Below are 21375 nucleotides of genomic sequence, written 5' to 3'. Positions count from 1 at the left end.
TCCTTTGGATGTACCAGTCTCGCTATCGACAGAAACCGTAGCATCCACTGTGTTGATCTTCGTGAGGATCACTGGCTTCCGCTTCCATTGTATTGTACTCTGTCCTCAACTCCTGACATTAAACGTTAATTTTTACCTGTCTACTCTCCTGCTAGCGGCAGGTGAACACTCCATAGAACAACCAGCTGTTAGTTGAGGGTGGAGTGTACCATGATGGGAGTGGAAGTCAGTAATCATCACGGAGACCCAAACAATGGATGCTACCTTACTGTCTTAGTGATAGGTGGGGTCACACAAGCTAGATTCGCTGGAGGATTCTGCCGACAGTTTTCTGCCGCGAATTTATCCTCGAGTTTGATCACACGGAAGACTTGCATTCTGGGAAATATCAATTGAAAAGAAGCAAAACAAACAATAGATCCAGACGTTGCAGCGATTGCCTTGTGGTGTTTGCTAAAGAAAAAGAAAGAAATGAAATGTAAGCGCCTGTGGATTCGTGAATGGTTGACTCGTAGGCAAAAGGAGAGTGTGTTACAGGTTGCTACGAGAACTTAGCAGTGGATGAAGCAGTGGCTACGCTTGGATGAGACTTAGGCGGCGTCACACAGGGCAAATTTCTCCCAACATGTTGCTCGTTTTGGTTGGCGGTTGGGCAAAATGAACAACCACCAACAAGATTTGGCAGATCGGGAAGGATGGACAACATTTTTGTTGCCAGACTGTTGGGAGAAGTCGGGGTCAAATGACATTTGTGCTGTAAGCTGTAAATGTAAATTGAAAATCAATCATTGTATATATTTACTCAAATTGTCAACTGTAAAACTCCAAAAACAGGCGTATATGTGCAAGTATGTGTTTGTGATTTATGTGTCCACTGTGTAAAGTTATTTATTACACTCAACTGACTGTGATGGTATGCTGGGTGGACCCTGTGCCTGGTGCCAGGTAAAGAAACTGTTGAGATGGAGAACACTGCTTCTTCTGGCGCTCTGAATATACCCCATTATTATTATTATTATTATTATTATTATTATTATTATTATTATTATTATTTATCTATTTATGACTCTATGGACATTTGCTTCGCCGCTGTATAGTGTCTGATGGTAGCGCGTGCTGCCAAGACCTAAAGTACTCTACTAGGATCCACTTACAGTGATGGACACAGGCTGAGTAAAGGTGCGAAATACTGTGTAGGGTTGGCCTTGGCACCATGTCTGTTGGTTCACTTGAGTCCTTCCTTCCTTCCTTCCTTTCATTTCACTCTCATCTCGCCCTACATACCTGTCTCCGTCTTTCCTTCCTTCCTTCCTTCTCCCCTTCACACCTGTCTCCTTTCCTTCCTTTCATTCTTACTTTTATCTCCCCTTTGCGCTTGTCTCCTTCCTTCCTTCCCTCTCACTCTCCCTTCCACACCCGACTCCTTCCTTTCCCCCTTCCTTCCCTCTCACTCTCCCTTCCACACCCGACTCCTTCCTTTCCCCCTTCCTTCCCTCTCACTCTCCCTTCCACACCTGACTCCTTCCTTTCCCCCTTCCTTCCCTCTCACTCTCCCTTCCACACCTGAGTCCTTCCTTTCCCCCTTCCTTCCTTCCTTCCTAACTTCTTACCTTCATCTCCCCTTTACAAATCCCTCCTTCTCTCCTTCCTTCTCTTCTCCTTTTCCTCTCTCCTCCACATCTGACTCCTTCCTTCTTTCCTTTCCATTCTCATCTCTCCTCCACACGTGAGTCCTTTCCTTTTCCTTTTACTCTTCTCCCTTCGAAATGTCTCCTTCCTTCCCTTCTCACTCCTCATTTTCCCTCCACATCAGCTGACTCTTTGGTTGGTATTACAAGACACTCGGTTCTCACATCAGCTATTTCTTAAGGTCAAAGAAAGGGTCACTCGGGTTCTAATGAGCGTTTCTTTAGGTTCACAGTACAGAAGAATGGTCAAACTACTACCAGGGTCATAAAGCTACTCTTGAAAATGCCCCAAACTCCTATGAAAGCCTTGTCAAATATGTGAACTTGGGCGACGAAAGGTTTAGTAATACGACTCTTTTTATTTCCTTCCCTCCTCCCTCCCTTCTTTTTCATCTCCTCTTTACATCCGACTCAACCCCTCACCCCCACCCCACCCCCACCCCCCCCAAAAAAAAAAACGAACAAAGGAGGAGGAAATAACAAAAGAAGGATATAAGGTGGAAGGAATTAAGCAGAAAACACTATCTAGGCACTACATTAGAGTCCGTGGCCTTGTAGAGTTAATTCATTATCTTATCTCTGCTTATCAGGAAGGCTACACAGACGCTTAATACGAATGATCAAAGCCTCAATATTTTCACCGCTGTTTTCTTAGAGACCTAGACGCTCTGTATCGGGCATGACCTATACTCGCTAGTGCAGGAAGGGCTGAAGAGGTTGAATTTGATTATTCTACGTTCTAGATATTGAAGAACTCCCTCTCCACCTCCCTTTCCCTTCTCTTTACCGGGGCAGTGCAAGGCTTAACGAACTTTTTTATGCACTTTTTACTTTTGAGCTGCCTCCTTTGATTAAAAATATATATATTTTTTTTCAATTTTCACTTTAATACCATATAGCTAATGCCATTATAATTAGAAGACAATATAATTTGAGTAATTGAATTCGCAAGTAATGAAAACATCGTAATTTTCTGCGTTGGTTCACGCCACCTGATCATTGTATTGGCACCACATTCAGGTCACCATTCATTGAGCACTGCGGAGGACAAGTCAACTGATAAGAATAAGAGATATGTTGGATAAGATAAGGGGGTGTCAAAGGGGAACAATCCTCCACCCCATGAGGAGATAATTCTAAGTTTGAGTCAGGTCATTATTCTCGATAATATTTGAGATGCGTTTCGCTACAACATAAGTGCTTATTTTTACTCACTTCTATGTATTGTGAGGACAAAAAAATGATAACTATAAATTTAAAGATTATTAAAAAAATGTATGTTATTAATTTTGTCCACAGGGATTTTGCCCTAAGGGGGGATTTATCTAAATGGGTTAATTTTGTCCTGGGAGATTTTGTCCCGAGGTTTTTTTTGTCCCGGGGGAGGTTGTCTTACACGAGAGAGAGAGAGAGAGAGAGAGAGAGAGAGAGAGAGAGAGAGAGAGAGAGTTTGGTTTGGCCTTCAGGGTGTGATGTGACCTTTACATATGCAATTAACTGAAGATAACATGTGCAGCTTCTAACACCCTCGGAAGACAATGAACGAGGTGTTAACCCACTCTATAGTCTCCATAAGTGTCCTACGTGTGCAAGTCATCGTTACACAGCCGTGACGCAAAAGGAAGTGCAATCTACACTATACGCACAGCCCTAAGTGTTGCAAGTCATCCTTACTCAGGGGGCCGTTGCTAAGGGTGCGGTTGCATTCCACGCGGTTTGCTGGGAGAGTAGAGGGTAGCGGATTGCCTAGCGGGTCAGCGGCAAGAACGAACACATGTTATCTAATACGAGTGGGTAAGCTTGGAGGGAACCCGCTACCTGCGTCCGATATGGCCACTCGTATTAGATGACATATGTTTGTTCTTGCCTCTGACCCGCTAGGCGTCCCGCTACCCTCTACCCTCCCAGCAAACCGCGTGCAGTGTGGGGAGATTCGAGGTCACAAGCAGAGAGAGAGAGAGAGAGAGAGAGAGTTGTTCTTATTCTTCCAAACTAAACAACATCTTTTCCTCTCGTTGTTAAGGTAAGGTTTTGATCCCAACTGAAGGGTGTTGAAAGATCATTGCGTATTTTCATATTAGAAGTGAGATCAGGCACACGACTGAGGGAACTTATTTTGTATTCAAGTATATGCATCAGACTTTGTTCAATGTAAGCATAAGGAGGATGAGGACGAGGAATAGAAGGAAGAGGAGGAGGAGGAAAAAGAGAATAGGAAAGAAAAGGAGGAAGAAGAGATGAAAAAAAATTACTGCATACATCACCTAATAGTGAGAGCCTAATCTGCCGTATACTCTCTCTCTCTCTCTCTCTCTCTCTCTCTCTCTCTCTCTCTCTTTTGCGCCTGTGTCCTTGGAGCTCCCCTTCGTCACTAACCGGTAACCGCTGAGTATGGATGACTTGCAACACTTCGGACTGAAGGGGGGAGGGGAGGTGAACGCTGCTTTTTGTCATTCGCGGTTCCTCTGCGCGTTGCCGCGTAGTACCTCTGAGTCAGTCGTGTGGTGAACGTGCCGTAAGTAGGTGGGCGGGATAGTCGGTGTCGCGGGTGGTGGGCGGGATAGTCGGTGCTGCGGGTGGTGGGCGGGATAGTCGGTGCCGGGGAAGGTGGGAGGGATAGTCATTGCCGCGCTCTGGGCAGTGATTCGAAGCTTTTGGGATACGAATCGGTTTCTTGTTGGAATGCGGTGGTAATACTCTATTAAATGTTCATAAGGGGCTAAGGCGAGTCTGAGGTGACACCGTTTGTACAGTGACAATTGCTTGACGTGAAGGTTGGAAGTGAAGTTCTGAAAGTTACGAGTGAGTCCGTGTTTTGGTTTTGAGAAATACATGTTTAATGGTGTTGTTACTTCTTTGGACACAGCATAAGGAAGTGCCCGAGGACGAAATTTAGCAGCTGAGGCAACGCGAGGCAATTTTGAACGTGTCCGACTGACTTACTGGGGGGAAGTTTCAGTCTGATTATTTACTTGTGCTTGTTTACGACTTGTTTTTAGAGTGTTTGCTGTTCCTGACGCCCAGCAGCGATCAGCAGCAGAAATGTTGGTGGAGGCCCTGCTGTTCGGGGCGCTGATCTTCCTGCTGTGGCAGAGCTTCAGGAAGCCGCCCGGCCTGCCTCCAGGTTGGTGGTAGTAAAGTAGTAGTAGTAGTAGTAGTAGTAGTAGTAGTAGGAGTAGCAGCAGCAGTAATAGTAGCAGTAGTAGTAGTAGTAGTAGCAGTAGTAGTAGTAGTAGAAGTAAGATTAATAAGTAGCAGTACTGTTTTATGAGTTAGTGTGAGATTCATGACAAGCGGAGGCCCTGCATTTTTTTTTTTTTTTTTTTTTAATTTCTGTTCCACTGAAAATCATTATTGCTACTGTTACTTATGTACTGAGGAAGTGTGAGATCCTTACCTGGCACCCCTGTTGTCTTCTTCCCCAGGGAGGTGGGGCCTTCCCCTCGTGGGTTACATTCCTCTCACGAGGAAGTCCCTCGAGGATCAAATACAAGACCTCCAGAAACAGCACGGAGACATCTTCCTGTGAGTGTTCGTGGGGACTCGTTTCGGTATTCTCAGACGCTTTTGCCTCACATCAGCTCCTTCCCAAGGCCGAAAAGGAGATTGGTCGCGTTCTCATGAGTGTTTCCTCTTCACATTCACGGTACAGGACCTTTGTCAAAACACCACTAAGGCCATACAACTACTCATGGAAATGCCCACAACTCCTACGAAAGCCTTGTTAAATGTGTGTGCTTGGGCGCCGAAATGCTTATGAATAAGATTATGGCCTCGAGTCCTTTATCAACACAGACCGCAGATGCCACTACAGCCAAAACAAACATTTTTCTTCTTTTCGTGCTGCCTGTAGTGACGGTAGGCTCTTGAGGGGCCTCTTGGACGGCCCCAGCCCGTTAGTGGCTCACGCGAATTTTATTTACGGTGGCTGCCATCATATATTTCTCTAGCTTGGCCAATGCTGTCCCCCGGTGCTCCACTTGAACGAAGTCACTGAAGTTAGGGTTGATTGGAGATCTGGGCAGCATGTGAGTGATCTTCCGCCACTCGGCGATGGTTCACCACTCCAGCACGCTGACTACTCGGCCACCGTCTCCAGCCTCCATCAGGTGTTTTATCTCTTGCAGAGGCGTGGCTTGAGGCATTGTGTTTGTTTATCTAACAGAGCCTAAACCTGCATCAGATGACAATAACTCCTGGGATGCATAGATGAGACAAACTTTAGCAATGGTTTTCTCTTATTTTTATGAGTGCTTGTGGTCTTGTGATTCTGAAGGGTCAAGATCAGATAAGATTCTCAGCGAACAGTGTTTGTGCACTAGATAAGGGATTTTTTTTTGTTTGTGTATCATAACCAAGGGCCGCTTCCCCCCTCACCTGGCATTCTGCATTGGCCCCCTCCACTTTATTTTCACCTTCCCAAAGCTACCTCTGCCCCTTTACTTCGCTGTCTTCCCGGGTCCTACATTCACCCTCCTCGCCTTTCCTGCACAGACTCTCATTCTCCACTCTACTTCATCAGCTGCACCGCTCTCGCTCTCTTCGTCCATCCCCTGCACTCTGCAATACCTCAGCCATCGTCACCGCCCCTCCCCTCTTCACTGGGTACGCTTGCCATGGTCCCCGTTACCCCTACGTTTTTATGCAGCGCTTCTCTTGATCGTCACGCTCCATTTGTCGCTCTTCTCTTGCCCTAATTTAATAACCTAATTTAAATTTATTTTGTGGCCGCAGAAATGGGCTTAAAAAAATATATATACACTACAATATTTGCTGAGTACCTGCATTTGGTGTATCAGTTTCGCCTTCGACGAAGTTGATAAAAAACTTTAGGGTGTGAGGCATCTCGACAGAAAGCGTAGCATTCATTGTTTGTCTCCGTGTGCGACACTGGCTTCCGCTCCAATGGTGTTTCACTCCGCCAACAACTCCTGGCCTTAAACGTCATCACCTTGGACCTCCCAACGCTCCTGGAAGCGGCAATTGTCCACCCAAGGTCTTGGTGCATCTCATACAACAACCAGCAGCCAGTTGAGGGCGGAGATAATATGCTGGAAGCGGAAGTTAGTGACCTCATGGAGACACAAACACTGGTCTTCCTAGTGTTGAGGGGGGGAGGAGGGTGTCGAGATGCCTGACGCCCTAATGTTTTTGATAAATTTCGCCGAAGGCGACAGTCACCATTTACTCAGCAAATATTGTAATGTAAACAAAAATAAATAAAAGCCCATGCCCGCTTGATTTCGCAGGACTTTCATGCAAGAACGATTTTTGATGAGGATAGGCTTCCGGACGGAATTTATTTTTTCTTGTTCACACAAATCGAACAGCAAGAATGATCAGCTACATTTTTGAGGCCGCCCCTTCCAAACTGAGAAACTGATTCGAATCAGTATTAGCTATTTCTCTATATCACTGAAAGTTACAAGACACGTGTTGTCCGTTCGGCGGTGTGTGTGGCGTCGTCTGTTCCAATGTAAACAAAGACGCCCGCAATGACGGTAAGATGCCCGTACTGGCGGCAAGAGGACGGTTATACATACATAGGAATACATAGGAAGAACAGAGACCAGAGGACCTGTCGGTCTATGGCGAGGGTGTCTGTTTACTACCGCTACTACTAGTAATCTACGTGTGGTAGGAGAGGACTGAAAAGATGAAGGCTCCTTCCCACCCACCTCTCCCTCCGCTCGACTCCCCGTTTGCTACCAAGAGATGTCCGTAGCGGCATCAGATGGTATGAAAAAAAAAATGCCAGGAAAAGTGTCCGTGTGACACGGGCTTGGGGATTCTCCTCGTGCAATAGTGTCCTTCTATAACGGTGTATCCCAACGCAGGTGGAGGATGGGGACGCAGGTGATGGTGTTCCTAAATGACTACAAGCTCGTCAAGGAAGCCTTCAGCCGGCCAGAGTTCACGGACAGGCCAGATTGGGAGACGTTCAAGATTTTCGAGGATCCCGCCGTGGGTGAGTACAAGGTGTCTCTACACCTTGGGTGAGTGAATCCCTGCTTAATTAAAACCTTCGCGCCGAGCCAAGGCCACCGTGGTAGCCTTGGCCGAGCCCTAATGTATCATCATCATTATAATCATCAGCAGTAGCAGCAGTCACAAGTAGTCCAGGCAGGCCAAAAAACTTTCCCTGCTCTCATGTAGCTGGGTCCTAAGTCTATATACACCAAGTTAAGTCATACGCAGGTTTGTGGGAGGAGACACGGCCGAGGCGTGGTTTATGCGTGACACTGCTTAGAGCCAAACTAAAGAATGTAGAAACAGGGATTTAGAGAAAACGAGGAAAGGCGGACTAGGTAATTTAAATCAATCATTTCAACATGCCCTCCCTCACACCCCACACCGCCGTTTGTAGTCATTGAAATTACAGTCACGCAATAGCACAATAAAAAGACATTTTTTTCGTCAGTGGCTTGCCTGAACGCACTGTGAAAGAAGGCGAGAATGCACATCCAGAGTGCACATACGGCCCCAACTTTAGTCACCCCTGAACAATTTTTTTTTTTTTTCCCCAAGTGACGTCATCCCGCTGCTCCGCCCCAAAACCGCCTCCTGCGCGTACCGGTCGCAGTTTTGAAGCAGAGTGACTTGACTTGGTACTATATAGACTTTTAGGCTAGGTCTTCCACCTGATTCTCTTTGTTTACAAAAAAGAAGGTAGCTCGAGGGCACGAACACTATAGCCTATACACATCCTGTAGCTATAGCCACACTTCCCGACACTGAATCCCCAGAAAACTTTATGCGGTTCAGTGTCAGGAAGTGCAGTTCGTGTGTGTATTAGTATTCGGAGTGTAAACAGTAATAACCCATTACATAACTACATCAAGTGACACTACGCAGGTCTACCTTGTCATTATCATCATCGTTATCATAGATGAATGCGTACACGCTTCCTTGCCTGTCATTTTTCTTTCAGGGATCAGGTCGAGGAACCATATCAGCAGGCTATCACCATCATTACCATTATGGATGTGGATGTGCACATGTTTCCGTGTGTATCACATCTTATTTCTCTTGTAGGGATCGGCTCGAGCAATGGCCTTCTTTGGCACAACAACCGCCGCTTCACCTTACGGCAGCTTCGCGACCTTGGCATGGGCAAGTCCAAGCTGGTGGAGACGATTCAACACCAGGCGCTGGAGTTCAGGAAGAGCATCGCGAAACAGGCGGGGAAGGCGGCGCCGATCCCCCACGACCTACACGTGGCCGTGGTCAACGTGATCTGGCAGATGGTGGCAAGTAAGTGTGTGCCAGACTCTGACAGGCCCATGTTCGCAAACATTTTGGGACTCACATGCCCACATTTAATAAGGCATTGGTAGAAGAGGTGGGTATTTTCATGGGTACCTAGTGTTATGAGCCTAGTGATGGTTTGACAAGGCATCTGAATCATGAATGTGAAAAAAACCCACTCATGAGAACCCGTCTGATCTCTTGTCCTTTGAAATTTTGTTGTTGTTCTTTCTTTCCTTCTTTCATTCACTCTTTTTTGTGCATTCATTCACTCAATCACTTCTTTCGTTCATTCATTCAGTTATTATAATTTTTCTCATTCATTCATTCATTCATTAGCCTGTTCATTCATTCACTCTTATTTTTTCCTTTTCCCTCTTCTTTCTTTCATTCTTTTAATTCTTTCCTTTTCTCTAGTTTGCTTATTAATCTATATATTCCATTCAGTTTCTTTTCTACCTTGGTCTCTTTTTTTTGTTGTTGTTACTTCTCTCGTTCATTCGATCATTCTTTTTCCTCATTTCAACAGGCAAGCAGTTTGACGCAGAAGATCCCAGATTGAAGAAGTTTGTAAAGCTCATGAGAGACTTTTTAGTCGCCTCTAACCGTTTCGCCTTCAAGGACTTCCTGCCGTGGCTCGAGTACCTCATGCCAGCTTTCCTCTTTAAGATCCTGATAAAGCATGCTGAGATTGTGGCCATCAAAGAGTCCTTCTTCACCTATTTCTTTGTGAGTTATCATTTACTTCATGGTTGTTTTACATAAATTTTTGACAGACATTTTAATGATGATCTGTTGTATCATATTTTCCTCAGATTTTTTTTTTCAGTGTTGACCAAGCTTGGGTTCCAGTGAGTCCAAGTACGATTACATTACGGTATAACGAATCCAAGTACAATTACAAGTACTCAGTTTTATAGCTTAATTCGAGTCAAAGTGCGAGTTCTTTTGTGCTGTACTCGAATCCAAGAAAAGTACTTTTTACTGATTTAGCCTGAGTAACCTCACATGACCTCAGTGTCACCTCACCCCAGGGCCCATGTCACCTGACTTCCCCAAGCCCCAAACTCAGAACACACCTTTGTTAACCCCTCACCCTGACCTCACCTTTACCCTGCAGGTCGTCAAACACCACACCAGCCACACATTTGCATTTTATTGTTGTACTCGAATGCACTCGAAAGAACTCATAAAAGTGTCGAGGACTTGAAGTCCGAATACAAGTACAAGTATGCCTACTAAGGAAACTTTGACCCTATGTACAAGAACAAGTACATGATATTGTGTATTTAAATACGAGTGTAAGTACAATTAATTGGACCCAAGTCTGGTGTTGACTCTCTTAGTAAAGATCAAGTTTGGGGTATACGCTATGCGGCTACAGCTGCTCATGGCCTCGGTGCTCATCTTGTGCCCGGGGGGTTGAACTGAAGGAAGGATGAACACAAAAAAAAAAACTAGAACTCTGCGTAGCTGAGTGTTCACTGAAACGGTTGCGCTGCCACCATCCCAATGATCTACTGATCGAATCAACAGCTCGATGGGGAGAAGGGAGAACCTAACTTGAACCCAGACTCGAAACTAACACTCAGCCACAGAGTGCAATACTGAAAAAAATCTTGGTAGCGTGTAAGAATTAACATGGGAGGACGTGAGCAATTATTTCCAATTAATTCCGGCCAATCATTGCGTAGATATACTAAGGGGAGGAATACTTAAAGTAGAGACGATAATGATTACAATTAAGGGGGTTATACTTGAAAAAGTTTACAAGAATTATGGGAAAACCGACTTGTGGTAAATAAAAAAATTATGTGTGCCTTAACCTAAGGCCTTAAGATAATTACACACACCAGAAAAATACCCCAGAGGCCAAGAGGGCCCTTCCAGGCACACTGGCGATCGGACTACATGCTGAAGGCAAAAGCGGGGAGGGAGAGGGAGGGTTGGCGTGTATGGGGGACACAAGACGCGAGGCGGGAGGCGAGACAAGCCAAACCAGACCATATGAAGGCCAGGGAGCGACTCTTGTTAGTTCACAAGATATGGGGATATAACACTTGGTTGTTTACAAGGAGGGGAGGGGTTAGAATTACACGCAATATTTGATAGGGGGGAGAACGAGAGTGCAGCAATCTTAAGTTCCTAACCATTATTATTAAGGGCCGTGGGAATTTAAAGATAGCGGCAGCGGGCTTCAAGATTTGCATGGAGTTAACTAGTCCAGTTATATAGGAGATCAGTGGTCTGAATGCGTGACTGGATAAGCGAATGAAAACTTATTTATAATGTTTTAAGACAATTAAGTATGTAATAAAGGCTGGGCCGGGAGTGTGTGTGGGGGTATTAATTATTATAATAATAACTACTATTGTGACTAAAATTTAGTGCACAAAAAATGTATTTGATTTACTTAGGAAGATTGTGTCAGACTAGGCATTGGATGAATAAACTTTCCCACGCCACTGTCTGGGAGGGGAGGAGGGAGCGAGAAGTATGCGATTGATACGTATATATAGCCTGTCTCGCTTGATCGACTTGATATTAGTACAGATATGTTTTTACCTTAATATAAATTCCTGATTTATTGACATCCCAATCAATGGGTGAAGCAAATTCTGACTTTCCTTATTATCTTGCAGTTTTTAGTAACAGGTTTTTTTCTGGTAAAAGAAAATACATTACTCTGATGTGTATACTTCTGCAGTTTTGGACACAAGGTTTTAGTATCCACAAATGGTTAAAAAATCATGTTTCAAAGGATGTCATGACTGTGCTTTGAGATGTCGTGGCTGCACTCCATTCCCAAAGACGTAACGGCTGCCCTCACTGTGCTTCTAGGAGGAGATCGAGCACCACCGAGCCACGCTGGATCCTGACAACCCACGGGACCTGATGGACGGCTACCTGCTGGAGATGGAGGAGCGGAAGGACGACCCGGAGACGACCTGCAGCGGTGAGTTGTAGTGTCTGGTTACATACAAGACCCTCACACACCGCTTCACCCACATCGAATTTCTTATAGTAATTAAATAGTTGGGTGTGGGTGTCACCAGCGATTTGGTCATAAATGCCTACGAAGCTTGAAATATTCTTTCAATTATAGTAAATGACCTGTGTTTCCCTGGGACTTATAACAATTAAACTTCAATACAATAAGTGATACTATATATTGTTAAAAATGTACTTGATCATTTTCGTTTTTTTTTTTATTTTTTTATTTTTATTGGTTAACGAGAGAAAATGAATGACCGTTGGAAGGTTCTCCTCATTAAGAATTTTTCTTTCATGAAAGCCCAGCAAAGTCAAGCAGAATAGGACTTTAAAAAATAAATATATTTATATTACAGTATTTACTGAGTACCAGCTTGGAGTGTATCAGTCTTGCCTCTGACGAAATTTATCAAAAACATTAGGGCGTCAAACAACTCGACAACCCCTCCTCCCCGAACACCAGGACTGCCAGCTCCTTGTGTTTCCATCAGGTCGCTAGCCTCCGCTTCCAGAATGTTACACCCCGACCCCAGCTAATTGTTGGTGGTTGAGTGAGGTGAACCAAGAGCTTAGTTGGACGCCCGCCGGTCCTAGGAGGGTGGGCAGGTCAAAGGTGATGGCCAGAGTTTCAGGGTGGGGCGTAACACTGGAAGCCGAAGCCAGTGTCGCCCAGTGAGATCAAACAATGGATGCTACGCTCCCTGTCCAGTTGCTTGATGCCTTAATATATATATAGATATATATATATATATATATATATATATATATATATATATATATATATATATATATATATATATGCAGTAGCTTACGTACTATGCTTCACTACACATGTAGACAAACCAAAAAAAAAAAAAAGAAAAAAAAATATAATATCATTTATCATATCAAATCAAAATAAAATTAATTTCATATCTACATCTTCTTTTTCATTATATTACTTATACTGTTATTTATATATATATATTTATATATATATTTTTATTTATATATATATATATATATATATATATATATATATATATATATATATATATATATATATATATATATATATATATATATATATATATATATATATATATTTTTTTTTTTTTTTTTTTGGGGGGGGGGCGCCACTCCCCCGGGTGGGGACACAGGCTATATGGAGGCCGTCAGTGTCAAGCGCGTACGCCCCTTCGAGGAGGGACCACAAACCCTTGCTGGGTGACGGTTCATGAAGGGGAGAGGAGGATGGCGATAGACCGACTCAATCGGCTGACGTCAGCCTAGCCGACCAAGTCGGTCTTTCGACGAGGACTGGCGTGTCTTTTTGTACAAGTTGAAGACGTGAGCGTGTGCTCCCTTTGTTCTCTGAAAGACGAGTGCTCAATGCAGAAAACGATGGGAATAGAGTCCCAGTTAGGGCTGCCACCTTGATCTAAAAAAAATAGGGAACGCAACGTCCCATTCTCCAATACAGAACGAATCCATAGTTTTAGGAACGAGTGGGAACCCTAAAATTTCTCTAGCCTGCCATTACTGACAGCCGCTGCCCGCTGCTGGTGAAGGGAAGAGGAAGGGGGGAGAGATGTTACGACGCGTATTTTACACGTATTTCGGGACGACCCTTGACTAATACTTTATGGACTGGTTTTGTGGTCCATCGAAAAATGCGCTCACTACAGTTTTAAATTATTGAATTTTATCTGCTTAACCATTCAGACAGCCAAATACGGAATGGCGTTCTGTATTTTAAGGAAAGGGTGCCAAGTTTGCAACCCTAAGGCGTCATCTGGTAATATATGCCCTTCTTGAACGACCCCCCATTCCTGAGACTGTTTTTCACCTCCCTCCCGTAATCCACTAGAGCGCTCTTGCTTGTCCATATGATTGGATGAACCAACACTATTTCTCATTTTGTCAGTCATCAATGACAACACGCGTTAATTGAGTCACAGTTACGAGATCTACAGTTCATTAGGAGTACTTCAGTAGCTACTTAGCGTCATTGCATGCGACGGAGTTTCTTAAAACTCTACAAAATATTGACAAATAGCATTGTTTCACTTACTTGTTTCTAACGATAACGAGGATGTTTTCACACCGGAAAGTTCTTACTTATCCTACAGTGATGCTTTAAAATGTTCTGTGGTGCAGCAGTAACACAACAGTTACCTCGTGAACTCTATATCCACCCCCACCTGGCAGGGTTACCCATAGGAAGATCAGAAAATGGTCATCGCCATAGGCCTATGGATGTGCGGCAAGCAAGACAGTGGCCATACCCAGCCCCCGCCGCGGCTTGCGCGGGACCCCCGATTGTTGCCAAGAATTTGGGGGAATTCTTGAAAATGTGACACGCTAGAACAAGAAACGCAAGAATTTCGCAAGATATGGGGAAATTCTTGCTCGGTCTAGGTTATCCTTGACCGCCAGATGAAGGCTGTAGTCTCAGTCCGCGTTGTAAACTCGTAGAAATAGCATCCATGAGCTCGTGTCATGTTTTCAGCACTACAGTGTGTTTTCAGTACTACAGTGTGTTTTCAGCACTACAGTGTGCGTTCTTTGTGCTTTAAAATATCCCTCAGAAAGATGGTTAAAAGGGATGGTGCTGCAAAGAAGAAAACAGGAACGGCGGATACTATGCTCGCAACAGGAAAGGGGGGCGAGCCTCGGCGGCTTGGATGCCCTTCTGGACGTAATCGACTCCCTTTCACCCTCCATCTCGGATGATACTTCTGGTTAGCTTCACGTTGGTGGTCGAATGTAGTTCCGGTGCCTCGAGAATAGTGAAACTGCGGCTGCTAAACCCCGGTGTGAAGCCTACACCTGAACGTAATTAGCGGTTGCGGTAGTCTCCGTAACAGCCGTAACACATTGGTTTGTGTTTCATATCATTTATCATTGCTATTTGTTAGTAAATTTACTTTAATCCTGTATAAAATAACATGTAAAATAATTTTTATATAATTTTTTTTTTTGAGATATTGGACACATTAATGGGATTTACATTAATTTCATCGAGGAAATTCGTTTTGGTTTACGAGTGTTTTGGTGTGCGAGCAAAATTCCGGAACGAATTAAACTCGTAAACCGAGGTATGACTGTGTGTATATATATATATATATATATATATATATATATATATATATATATATATATATATATATATATATATATATGGGCATTGAGAAGGCAAAGAGTACCAGAAAGATTGGTTGAATAGGTGATGGGATGGGATCTGCCCTTAGTCCGCTTTTATTTATAACAGTAATGGAGGAGGCAACAAAGGAAGCAAGAGGAGAGACACCATGGGAGCTGCTGTATCCAGATGACTTGGTAGTGAATGCAGAGACAGCAGAAGTGAAAGAAAAGTTTAATAAATGGAAGGAAGGAATGGAGGAGAGAGATTTGAAAATTAATATGGAAAAAACAAAGTATGGTGACTGGAAAAGAAGCAAGAGAAAAGATTAAATCAGGAAAATATCCATGTGGATGCTGTGGGAAGGGAGCAGGTGTAAATTCAGTCTTGTGCACATGTTGCAGGCAGTGGTGCCACCTTAGATGCTCAGGCTTTAGAAATGTAAGAGGAGTGCAGAATTTACATGCCCAGCTTGTGTAAGGAGAAGCAAGGACAAGAAACTGAGAGGGATGAACTAGAGGTGAATGGAGGAAAGCTGGATGAGGTAGAACATTTCTGTTGTTTGGGAGATGTTCTGGACTGTGAGGCGGGAGGAAGAGGACAGTGAGAGCGAGAGTGGCGGCAGCGTGGTTAAAGTGGAGGGAGGTGGATATAGTCTACTTGTGAATCGTAGCATCCCTCTAAAGAGCAGAGCAGGGGTGTACCAAGCGTGTATTAAATCAGTGATGTTGTATGGAGCAGAAACATGGGCTCTAACTAAAAAGTTGGTGGAGGTATTTAGAGCAAGTGATCGCAGAATGCTGAGGTATATGGCGGGGATCAGGTGGCAAGACAGGGTACCAAGTGTAGATGTAGCTAACAGATGTGGAGTAGAGGACCTGGAAACAGTGCTCAGAAGGGAAAGACTCCGATGGTTTGGACATGTAAAGAGAGCAGGGGAGGATACAATGCTGTGAGTTTTGGAGAGATTGGAGGTAGAAGGAAGGAGACCAGTTGGTAGACCTAGGAAAACGTGGAGAAGGTGTATACAGGAAGACTTGGCATTGATGGGATTGGATGAGCATCGGGCAGAAGACAGAGTAGAATGGAGGAGAGCCAACCGCTCAGGAAGAGTGAAAACGGACGTTAAACGAAATGATGATGATGATGATATATATATATATATATATATATATATATATATATATATATATATATATATATATATATATATATATATATATATATATATATATATTATATTCATGTCCACACACAAACATGTTGCACCTTTCTTCACCAGATCAAGACTTGGCTTTCCTTGTGTTTGACCTGTTTTTCGCCGGGAGTGAGACCACTACCAACACCTTCAACTGGGTCTCTGGCTACTTGGCAGGTTATCCCAACGTTCAACAGAAACTTCACGCTGAAATTGACGCCGTGTTGCCCAAGGGTGTTCTGGCCACCCTGGCAGATAAACCCAAGTGAGTCCCTCTGCTGGCCTGGCATATATTTATCTAGTTAGTAAAACCCTGACTACCTGGGCCCCTGGTTTCCGGAAACCCCAAGTCTCTGAAAAAAATCTGGCCGACCTAAAATTAAAAAAAGAAATCCAAGAAAATGCATAAAAATTTACGAAAGTCAGATTGGCTTATAATATAAAATAACAACGCCGCGCATTTAGTGGACATGTTAGCCGCACAACTCCCCGCAGATGAAGGGTGAGCCAAACTGGATAATGGATCACTGAGCACAACAAAAATGGCTTCCCAAACAATGGCTCCCTCTCAATGATCCTGCAGCAGCTCTTATAGGCAACCATTTACCAGAAACAGCAATTACAGTTGAACGAAACTTTCGTAGAAGGCAAGAAAATGCACCACAGATGACACCTATTGGCCACACTTAAAACAGCGACCTTTCCTTTATTTGCAGACACTTTCCTCCCTCCCCCACCTACATAACCCCCTGCGGAATGACTGCGGGGTGATTGGGTAAAGCCACCTGTTTGGCAAAACTTGTTACCTCTGATGCATGAGATTGCAAACATGTGAAAATCTCGAAATGTGCGCCACTAAGTGCTTGGGATTGAACCCATCATCTCATAAATTTATCTGTGCTATAGTTGGCAATCTGCCGTGACTTCTAACTATAGAAGGCCTGGGTTTGATCCCGGGCACCAAGTAGTGTACATTTCAAGATTTTTCACTGCATTATAGTAGTTTCTCTAAAGTATATAAATACGGTATGTGGCACTGTGAGTTGATTAACAGCATTACCAGCGTCCAAAAGTGTGATGGAGTCACCTCTCCTTCATGTCCACAGTGTGAGGCTTAGGTGTGAAGTAAAGTGCCCAAATGTGGCTCCTGGCACAATGACCTTTCTAGCTCATCGGTGGCTCAGTTGGTAGGCTGCCCTGAACACTACTCATAAGGCCTTGGTTCGGTCCCTGGCACTCATTAGTATACATTTCAAGACCTACATATTCCTCTCACTCTTCCCACTCTACTCCCAACTCCTTCCATTATCCCTTTCATATCATTTACCAGTTTTCACTTCACACTCCTCTTCTTCATATAGCTTAACCCATTATATACATTACTAGTCTTTTTGATTTCATCTGGCCATCGCCAAAGTGGGAATTTTGATGGACGTGGCACCTGCGCATTTCTAGTTCGTGAATACGTGAAAATCAACTGTTATGACTGATATTCAAGCTAATGTTTATGTATACAAAAGAACACTCAGTCCACATAAATCCCAAACATGCCGATTTGCATCGATAACCTACCATACAAAAACACGAAAAGACAGTATATATATAGTCAGATCATACTCGAACGATCAGTGGCCTTTCAAATGCCTATAATTAATTTCATTTCAGGTACATTAAAAAGACATCTGGCTCTGCAAGTCCAAATAAAGGGTATTGTGATAATGACTGCATGTAAGTAACAATTAATATTCGAAAGAACATGAAATAGTAAATAATAACTGTTGAATGTGATGGTCGGCTATATCGAATATTACTCAGTATGTTATTTACATGCAACAAATTAGTAAAATTCCTTATGTATAGACACTTTCTATGTACCTGCAATGAGATGAATTATAGGTATTTGAAACACTGATCTCAAATATAACAGATCAGTGATTTGAAAGGCAATAGATTGTTCGATTATGATCTGAATATACTGTTTTATACAAACTTGTCTTTCGTGTGCTTGTATGGTATGTTATTGATGCAAATCAGTATGTTTGCGGTTTATATAAGAGGGTTTAAGTGTTATTTGTATACACAAACATTCCAATGTATAACTGAAAAAAAAAAGTTGATCTTAACGCAATCACCAAATAACTGCGCAGGTGCCACATCTATGCTCGCGAGTGGACAGATGGAATGAAACAGATTATACGTACATGTTTTTTTTTTCCTGTCAAGAGAAAGGGTACTATTACTAATCCAGTGTTATCCTTCTCTCAGAATGCCTTACCTGGAGGCAATAGTTAACGAGGTGATGAGGCTGTCTTCGCTGGTGAACTTTGGGGTGCAGCACGCTGCCAGCACAAACACTGAACTTGGAGGCTACACCATTCCCAAGGTGAGGACCCACACCAGTCTCTTGAAAGGCGTTGTATATCTAGATCATTACTGTCTAGCTTTTGGATGGAACACAAGCATTGAACTTGCAGGCTACACCATTCCCAAGAGTGTCATGCCAGTTGTTTTATACTTAGATCTTTATTGTTCAGCTCTTGGATAAAACACAAACACTGAACTTGGTGGCTACACCATTTCCAAAGTGAGGACCCACACCAGTCTCTTGCAAGGGATTATATATCTAGATCATTACTTTTCACTCTTGGATAAAACACAAACACTGAACTTGGAGGTTACACCATTCCCAAGAGTGTCATGCCAGGTGTTGTAAACTTATATCTTTATTGTTCAGCTCTTGGATGGAACACAAACACTAAACTTGGTGGCTACACCATTTCCAAGAGTGTCATACAAGGTGTTGTATACTTATATCTATATTGTTCAGCTCTTGGATAGAACACAAACACTGAACTTGGAGGTTACACCATTCCCAAGATGAGGAGCCACGGTGGTCTCTTGCAAGCTGTTGTATTTTTTTTACAGTAAAGAAAACAGCTCAAGGTTAAAATAAAAAAATAAAACAAAAAGGCACACATAGTGTTCTTTACTGTTTAGAGCTCTTTTTTTCTTTTTTTTTTTTTTTGTTTGTTTGTTTGTTTTACAGCAAGGGAGACAGCTCAAGGGCACTAAAGCAAAGAAGCAACAAAAAAGCCCAACAAGCGCTGCTCCAACAACAGAAAACAGAACAAGAGGCCAAAAAAGAGGTCAATTTCGGGAGAAGAGGTGTCGTGACACTCCTCACTTGAGAGGTCAAGTCATATGCAGGAGGAAAAATATATATATATATATATATATATATATATATATATATATATATATATATATATATATATATATATATATATATATAATGGTTAGGGAGTCGATACCACACCTTGAATCGAGGCAAGGTTAAGGCATCGAGCCAGGCGGACCAGTGTAAAAGGTATGAATGCAGAAACGAATACTTGTTTCATGCCTGACAACAAACCCCCACTGATTGCCACAAACCTGCTGTCACCTATTCTTTTTTAAGTGGGACGCGGCTCCCTTGCCTCGATTCGAGGTGTGGTATCGACTCCCTAACCATTATATGTCTGTGTTCAGTACATTTTATATATATATATCTATATATATATATATATATCTATCTATATATATATATATATATATATATATATATATATATATATATATATATATATGTGTGTGTGTGTGTGTGTGTGTGTGTGTGTTGTTGTTGTTGCTTTGATGGTTTAGGCCAGGGTCGGACAATCTTTTCGAAGGGAGGGTCAGGTGAGACTTTCTGGAGCAGGCCGCGGGCCGGTGTGAAAAACGAGAACCCCAAAGTAAAAGAAAAAAAAGAAAAACATACAGATCAGTGAGACAACTGGTGCGGCTTTCCATGAAGAAGTGTTTCAATGTCTGACTCGGTGGATGAGGTAGACAACAGAATAGTGTCATTGAGGTGGAGGTCTGTGAGTAGGGAGCGAAGTCGAGACTTCGTGTCCTTCATTTTGGAGAAGAGCAGCTCACAACAGTAGTGCAGCAAGGCAAGGAAAATACTCAAACTTAACATCAGACAACTGATCACGTCTAAGCCTCAACCTCGAAGGAATTGATGTGTGCGTGTATGTCTGTCAGGAGAATGTCTTTGTCTTGCAGTTTAACATTAAGGACTTTCAGATGCGCAGCGATGTCCGTGAGTAGGGCCAGGCCAGCGAGCATTGCACCTGGTTTAGGGAGGCAGATAATCACATGTGTATACCTCTTATCTCTGCAGGGAACGATCCTGAGCAGCTCAGTGTTTGCCATCCAGTCGGACAGCCGCTATTGGGACCAGCCTGAGAAGTTCATGCCCGAGCGATGGCTGGACGAGGCGGGGAAGTTTGTGTCCAAGAAGGAAGGTTTCTTGCCATTCGGCGTGGGTGAGTTGAGATGTTGCTAGTGACTTTGTTTAGCATTTACGCAGAACTTTAACTACGTACATGTCAATTATTATTTCTATAAGGTGAAAGAAGGAAGGAAAGATGCCTCATGCGAGATACTTTTGAGTTCACCTTTATAATGTAGTTCCTATGCCTTGTGTGTGTCCAGCCCTCATTAGATGGACTAATTGGTCTTGGCCAAAACCTTTAAGCTCCATACTGTTCCTAGTGGAGTTTCTCACCTCCCACTCTGTTCTGCAGTTATCCATTTGCTATCTTCGGTGTTTTCTTCATTCATGTATTTTTTTTCTCTCTCTCTCTCTCTCTCTCTCTCTCTCTCTCTCTCTCTCTCTCTCTCTCTCTCTCTCTCTCTCTCTCTCTCTCTCTCTCTCTCTCTCTCTCTCTCTCTCTCTCTCTCTCTGTCTCTCTCTCTCTCTCTCTCTCTCTCTCTCTCTCTCTCTCTCTCTCTCTCTCTCTCTCTCTCTCTCTCTCTCTCTCTCTCTCTCTCTCTCTCTCTCTCTCTCTCTCTCTCTCTAGCTCTCTCTCTCTCTCTCTCTCTCTCTCTCTCTCTCTCTCTCTCTCTCTCTCTCTCTCTCTCTCTCTCTCTCTCTCTCTCTCTCTCTCTCTCTCTCTCTCTCTCTCTCTCTCTCTCTCTCGGATTTTTATTGGTAAGATAATCTGTTCTTTCTCATTTTGTGTTTTAGACAAGTGATCACGATTCACACTTTTTTAAAGTCTATTCATGATTACAATTTTTCTCTGAGGTTCTCTCTG

At 43.3% G+C, this 21375-nt stretch overlaps 1 protein-coding gene across 4 annotated transcripts in view; it reads left to right on the top strand.

The window, feature by feature from the left end:
• Positions 1-3560: 3560 nt before the first annotated feature.
• The window catches only part of LOC126985077 (cytochrome P450 2L1-like), a 40355-nt gene continuing 22540 nt past the window's right edge, over positions 3561-21375 (top strand). The window contains exons 1-10 of one of the 4 annotated variants that reach the window (XM_050839474.1): positions 3561-3711; positions 4688-4812; positions 5114-5213; positions 7526-7656; positions 8724-8942; positions 9466-9665; positions 11778-11892; positions 16337-16517; positions 18518-18635; positions 20457-20601. In XM_050839474.1, coding sequence (XP_050695431.1) covers positions 4731-4812; positions 5114-5213; positions 7526-7656; positions 8724-8942; positions 9466-9665; positions 11778-11892; positions 16337-16517; positions 18518-18635; positions 20457-20601 — 1291 coding nt within the window. In that variant the 5' untranslated portion in view covers positions 3561-3711; positions 4688-4730. Of the gene's footprint in view, positions 3712-4087; positions 4204-4400; positions 4491-4687; positions 4813-5113; positions 5214-7525; positions 7657-8723; positions 8943-9465; positions 9666-11777; positions 11893-16336; positions 16518-18517; positions 18636-20456; positions 20602-21375 lie in introns of those variants that run through there. The other 3 variants (XM_050839473.1, XM_050839475.1, XM_050839476.1) reach the window with 3 other exon arrangements.

Source organism: Eriocheir sinensis, chromosome 58 (assembly GCF_024679095.1).
Source record: "Eriocheir sinensis breed Jianghai 21 chromosome 58, ASM2467909v1, whole genome shotgun sequence".
Taxonomy (NCBI): Eukaryota; Metazoa; Arthropoda; class Malacostraca; order Decapoda; family Varunidae; genus Eriocheir; species Eriocheir sinensis.
This window is presented reverse-complemented; position numbering and strand designations above follow the sequence as displayed.